General features: G+C 44.1%; 1 protein-coding gene across 2 annotated transcripts in view; it reads right to left on the bottom strand.

Moving 5' to 3' along the window:
* Window positions 1-6026, bottom strand: part of LOC139413592 (A disintegrin and metalloproteinase with thrombospondin motifs 14-like) — a 95356-nt gene extending 89330 nt beyond the window's left edge. For both annotated transcript variants that reach the window (XM_071161146.1, XM_071161135.1), the window contains exons 1-2: window positions 5645-6026; window positions 3919-4376 (exon numbers count right to left, since the gene is read on the bottom strand). In XM_071161146.1, coding sequence (XP_071017247.1) covers window positions 3919-4376; window positions 5645-5735 — 549 coding nt within the window. In that variant the 5' untranslated portion in view covers window positions 5736-6026. The remainder of the gene's footprint in view (window positions 1-3918; window positions 4377-5644) is intronic.
* Window positions 6027-6347: the final 321 nt, after the last annotated feature.

The following is a 6347-nucleotide window of genomic DNA, read 5'->3' as shown; positions in this document are numbered from 1 at the left end:
ATGTCTCTTTAATGAATGATCTCATTGTTCTTATGCTGAACAGTGGTGCTCTATTCTTCTGCCCCTGTCTGTGGGGGGGGGGGGGGGTGTTGACAGAAATAAGTGCAATGTAATGGGGTAATGTAGGGTATATTACACACACACACACACACACACACACACACACCGCACAAATACACATGAAACAACATAGACAAAGAAGCAACCAGAGTTCAACAGTGTTAGCCAGGTTAGGAGAACCAGGTGGTTCAGAGTTCAACAGGGTTAGACAGGTTAGGAGAACCAGGTGGTTCAGAGTTCAACAGTGTTAGCCAGGTTAGGAGAACCAGGTGGTTCAGAGTTCAACAGTGTTAGCCAGGTTAGGAGAACCAGGTGGTTCAGAGTTCAACAGGGTTAGACAGGTTAGGAGAACCAGGTGGTTCAGAGTTCAACAGGGTTAGACAGGTTAGGAGAACCAGGTGGTTCAGAGTTCAACAGGGTTAGCCAGGTTAGGAGAACCAGGTGGTTCAGAGTTCAACAGGGTTAGCCAGGTTAGGAGAACCAGGTGGTTCAGAGTTCAACAGGGTTAGCCAGGTTAGGAGAACCAGGTGGTTCAGAGTTCAACAGGGTTAGCCAGGTTAGGAGAACCAGGTGGTTCAGAGTTCAACAGGGTTAGCCAGGTTAGGAGAACCAGGTGGTTCAGAGTTCAACAGGGTTAGCCAGGTTAGGAGAACCAGGTGGTTCAGAGTTCAACAGGGTTAGACAGGTTAGGAGAACCAGGTGTTTTTTTCTCCCAGTGTTAACTTGACAAGTGGCAGAATAGTATCCACATAGACATGTCATTAGAGGTCAAGGGTGAAAATGCTGTCTTAAATCACTATTCCTTGCATGTTGTTTCTGTCAGAAGTAGCAAGGAAGGTGACAGACTGCGATGGAACGTCACCTCAGCTTGGTCCAGCTATCATTACCACCCAATACTTTATATCAGACTGCGATGGAACATCACCTCAGCTTGGTCCAGCTATCATTACCACCCAATACTTTATATCAGACTGCGATGGAACGTCACATCAGCTTGGTCCAGCTATCATTACCACCCAATACTTTATATCAGACTGCGATGGGACGTCACCTCAGCTTGGTCCAGCTATCATTACCACCCAATACTTTATATCAGACTGCGATGGAACATCACCTCAGCTTGGTCCAGCTATCATTACCACCCAATACTTTATATCAGACTGCGATGGGACGTCACCTCAGCTTGGTCCAGCTATCATTACCACCCAATACTTTATATCAGACTGCGATGGGACGTCACCTCAGCTTGGTCCAGCTATCATTACCACCCAATACTTTAAATCACAGATGACTTGTTTGGTGGTCATAACACCTGGTTCTCCTAACGTATCTAACCCTGTTAAAGTTCTGCCCAGGTCTTGACACTTGTGTCCTGTCTTATCCTGTGTCCTGTGTGAAATTAAGTATGCTCACTCTAATTATCTCTCTCCCTCCCGTCACAGAGGACCTGAGCCCTGGGACCATGCCTCAGGACTACCTGGCATGATGACTCCTTGCTGTCCCCAGTCCACCTGGCCGTGCTCCTGCTCCAGTTTCAACTGCTGCTATGGAACCCTGACCTGTTCACCGGACTTGCTACCTTGTCCCGAACCTGCTGTTTTCAACTCTCTGTCCCTACTGCACCTGCTGTCTCTAACTCTGAATGATCGACTATGAAAAGCCAACTGACATTTACTCCTGAGGTGCTGACCTGTTGCACCCTCTACAACCACTGTGATTATTATTATCTGACCCTGCTGGTCAACAATGAATGTTTGAAAAAAACTAAACTTATGAGCAGGAAGCATAGAAATAGCGTACATAGAACAGATCTAACGCTTCTTAGACTTGCTTTCAATGAGAATGACATATCTATAACTCACAGTTCTATGTGAATTTAGTCGGTCGTCCAAACAAAAGCCCTTAACTGGGGAAAATGTAAAACTGACCCAAGAACAGCGCCTAGGGGCAACTTCACCCTACACATTTTAGTAATTTAGCAGACGATCTTAAACATTTTCATACTTTTTCCTACTATAGGTGAAAAAGTTTGTGACAGTGTAGTAACAGAGCAGTAACAGTAACAGAGCAGTAACAGAGCAGTAACAGTAACAGAGCAGTAACAGTAACAGAGCAGAGCAGTAACAGAGCAGAGCAGTAACAGAGCAGTAACAGTAACAGAGCAGTAACAGAGCAGAGCAGTAACAGAGCAGTAACAGTAACAGAGCAGTAACAGAGCAGTAACAGAGCAGAGCAGTAACAGAACAGAGCAGTAACAGAGCAGTAACAGATCAGATCAGTAACAGAGCAGTAACAGAGCAGTAACAGTAACAGAGCAGTAACAGAGCAGTAACAGTAACAGAGCAGTAACAGTAACAGAGCAGTAACAGAGCAGTAACAGAGCAGAGCAGTAACAGAGCAGTAACAGTAACAGAGCAGTAACAGTAACAGAGCAGTAACAGAGCAGTAACAGTAACAGAGCAGTAACAGTAACAGAGCAGTAACAGAGCAGTAACAGAGCAGAGCAGTAACAGAGCAGTAACAGTAACAGAGCAGTAACAGTAACAGAGCAGTAACAGAGCAGTAACAGTAACAGAGCAGTAACAGTAACAGAGCAGTAACAGAGCAGAGCAGTAACAGAGCAGTAACAGAGCAGTAACAGAGCAGTAACATGAGTTCCATTTAGCATAAGTGTTGGAAAAAGGGAAAGTAATGTCTGGACAGCTTAACAGAAAACTATTCCCTCAACAGAGAAAGTAATGCCTGGACAGCTTAACAGAAAACTATTCCCTCAACAGAGAAAGTAATGTCTGGACAACTTAACAGAAAACTATTCCCTCAACAGAGAAAGTAATGCCTGGACAGCTTAACAGAACACTATTCGTGGGTCCAGATTAGAGATGTATCAGCTTGAACATTTTGAGTAACACCCCCACTAAGCCACGCCTCCAATATAATTTCCCAGTGTGCTTTGCCTTGTCGAGTGAATTGTAGAAGTTACCACCCATGACTGTATTTGTTAGTGACAGAGACATGATTGTTGAATTCCTTCATTTTCAGTCCTGTGGCCTTCACAAAGTGACTTCCCAGGTGAATGTTGTCATTATAATAAAATGTTTTATGATAATGTATTACATATCTTATAAGGCCTTATTTTGAGGCCTAACTTTACCCTCACTCAGTGGCCTAAAACTCATGGTTTTACAGGCCACATGAGGCCTGCAAGTAGAGGTTGCAAAAATTCTGATACTTTCCAAAAAATTCCCAGATTTTCAAGAAAAATTCTAGTTGAAGGATTTCCAGGAATCTTCCAACCAGGATTTCTGGAAAAAACCTGTGAAATGTAGCAGAATTTTCCAATCCTACCTGCATGTCACATTATGCTGGCTTGCAAAGGTGATGTGTAATTCCTATTGGAATCCAGCCAGGGTTAGGATATCCACCCGCTGATGTTTATTTACCCTCAACCTGCATTCATAGTGACTGCCAGGGCTAGGAACAGTGTGAGGAGAATACCTAAGACGTTTAAACAGTGTACAGCAGCCTGGTCCCAGATCTGTTCGTGCTGTCTTGCCAACTCATATGGTTAGATTACAGTGTACAGCAGCCTGGTCCCAGATCTGTTCGTGCTGTCTTGCCAACTCATATGGTTAGATTACAGTGTACAGCAGCCTGGTCCCAGATATGTACTATCAGCCAGATCTGAGACATGGCTGATAGTACAGTATACAATTCTAGGTGTGTGTGTGTGTGTGTGTGTGTGTGTGTGTGTGTGTGTGTGTGTGTGTGTGTGTGTGTGTGTGTGTGTGTGTGCACTAACTCATTTGCACCATTGTATTGTATGTAATTCAGGGAGGGTGGGTTTGGTTATTGACTTACCAGTCCATCACAGTTGCTTATGGCAACAGTGGCCTCTGGCATGTTGGATATGTCTCCAGTGAAAACACAGCCCCCGTGGAGACGCTCCTTAGCCTTCTCCTCGAAGTCCTCCTGCCATTCCACAAATGCCCCCGGAGCCACCAGCCTCCTGTTTGCTTTGAGGCGAAGGTGCAACTCTTTCCCAAACACAGTGACGTTGAAAAACAGGTGTTGGCCTGTGCCAGAGGTGATAGAGGGTGTCTCGGGCACGCTACGGGACACACGCCTCTTTCCCGGACCAGGGGATGAGGAAGCACCAGCACCACCACCTGCATCAGCACCTTCACTTTCACTTTCTCCCGTTGCAGCTGAGGCCCAGGCTCCTGAGACTGAGACCACGTGGGAGATGTAGCGGCCGTGGGAGTCTGTGCTGAACGGCACCATAAGACCATATTCACTTAACTTTCCAGAGAGATGTTCTGATGAGACAAATAGTCAAGAATAACATCAGAGAAACAGAGACAACTAGACAGTTATAATATAAACTCTTAGAAAGAAAAGGGTCTCAAAAGGGCTCTTAGGCTGTCCCCATAGGATAACCCTTTCAGATCCATATAGAACTCTTTTGGGTTCCAGGTAGAACTCTTTAAGGGTTCCAGGTAGAACTCTTTTTGGATCCCATATAGAACTATTTTGGGTTCCAGGTAGAACTCTTTTGGGTTCCAGGTAGAACTCTTTTTGGATCCCATATAGAACTCTTTTGGGTTCCAGGTAGAACTCTTTTTGGATCCCATATAGAACTCTTTTTGGATCCATATAGAACTCTTTTGGGTTCCAGGTAGAACTCTTTTTGGATCCATATAGAACTCTTTTGGGTTCCAGGTAGAACTCTTTTTGGATCCATATAGAACTCTTTTGGGTTCCAGGTAGAACTATTTTGGGTTCCAGGTAGAACTCTTTTTGGATCCATATAGAACTCTTTTGGGTTCCAGGTAGAACTCTTTTTGGATCCATATAGAACTCTTTTGGGTTCCAGATAGAACTATTTTGGGTTCCAGGTAGAATCCTCTGTGGAAACGGTTTTTACATGGAACCAAAAAGGGTTCTACCTGGAACCAAAACGGGTTCTTCAAAGGGTTATCTTATGGGGACAGCCAAATAACCGTTTTAGGTTCTAGATAGCACATTTCTTTCCCAGAGAGTAGGAACTTATGCACAGAAATGTGTGGGAACTTATGGGAATTTATGGGAACCTGGTGAAAGGCACAGAAAATAATACAGGATACTTTAATTGAACCAATGATTATACTCTGGTGTGGATTAGAGTAATGCATGCTAGTTAAAGGAGAATTGGCCTAATAACAAATGGTTCATGAATATGGAAGATTATCTTTTTATTCTTTTTTTTTAACCTTTATTTAAGAAGATATTGAACTTCTGAACAGTGGAGACATGGGATAATATGTCTCTAGTTTAGTCTATGGGTTATGAGCCAGCCAGTTGCATCACTAAAGGTTTAGTTTAGTTTGGCTAAACCCTTTCAGGTACAATTAAATTATTGGACTAGTTTGTGGCATTTCTGGACACGTTCTTCAATAAGACCTCAGTCTCTATCAAACCCAGGGGGTTATATAACTTCAGATACAGTATGACATACGTTTTATAGCCCTCTGCTCAAAAACAACAGTACTTCAAAGTTGAATACCAAAAAGTTGAGGAAAAAAAGTGTACAATCATAAGAACTTACCATGTGATTTCACAGTATGTTTGTGATCTAAAAATATCAAGCTGAGAGAACAGCACATCAATAAATATATACAATCCAGAGCGAAAGCCATTGTGGAATGACGAGCTGCCGCTTCACTTCAGTCCACTCCTCACGGGAGTTGAAGTTTCCTTTCTATTGTAAACGTTGTAGTAGGCAAACCGCTGTTCCCTCTCCCTCCTCTCCTGCTCCAGTCCTGAACGCCGCACACTTTATGAGAAAGAAAAAACAACTTCTCAATCTTTAACTTCTTCAGCGAAGCCGCCGTCGAGCATTCTTCTGAACGTTACCGCAAACGCAAACCAAACTGACCGGTGAATTCACAAGTTGTTCCAATCTTTTGGCTTCCGTTGAACTGTGCATGAAGCAGGACAGCCCCATCCATTTAGGAAAGGGGAAAAACCGGGGGTGCTGCTGATGACGACAGCTGCCTGCCCGGCTAATCGGAGAGTTCAGGGAGTTACAGATAAACTAACTCACAGCCGGAGCCTGGAACTGTTTAGATGCCTTGTGGTTGTTTAGAAAAAGAGAGAGGTAGGCCTGCACCTTCATATATGCAGTCATTGGCCTACAACCATACTCATTCGTATAAAATTCAACCCTAACCCCAACCTCAGAAGTATAAAAGCATTCCTGCACACAAACATCTGCGGCGCAGTCCCGCACCATTACGCACGGATGGGGA

This window comes from Oncorhynchus clarkii, chromosome 1 (assembly GCF_045791955.1).
Source record: "Oncorhynchus clarkii lewisi isolate Uvic-CL-2024 chromosome 1, UVic_Ocla_1.0, whole genome shotgun sequence".
Classification (NCBI taxonomy): Eukaryota; Metazoa; Chordata; class Actinopteri; order Salmoniformes; family Salmonidae; genus Oncorhynchus; species Oncorhynchus clarkii.
This window is presented reverse-complemented; position numbering and strand designations above follow the sequence as displayed.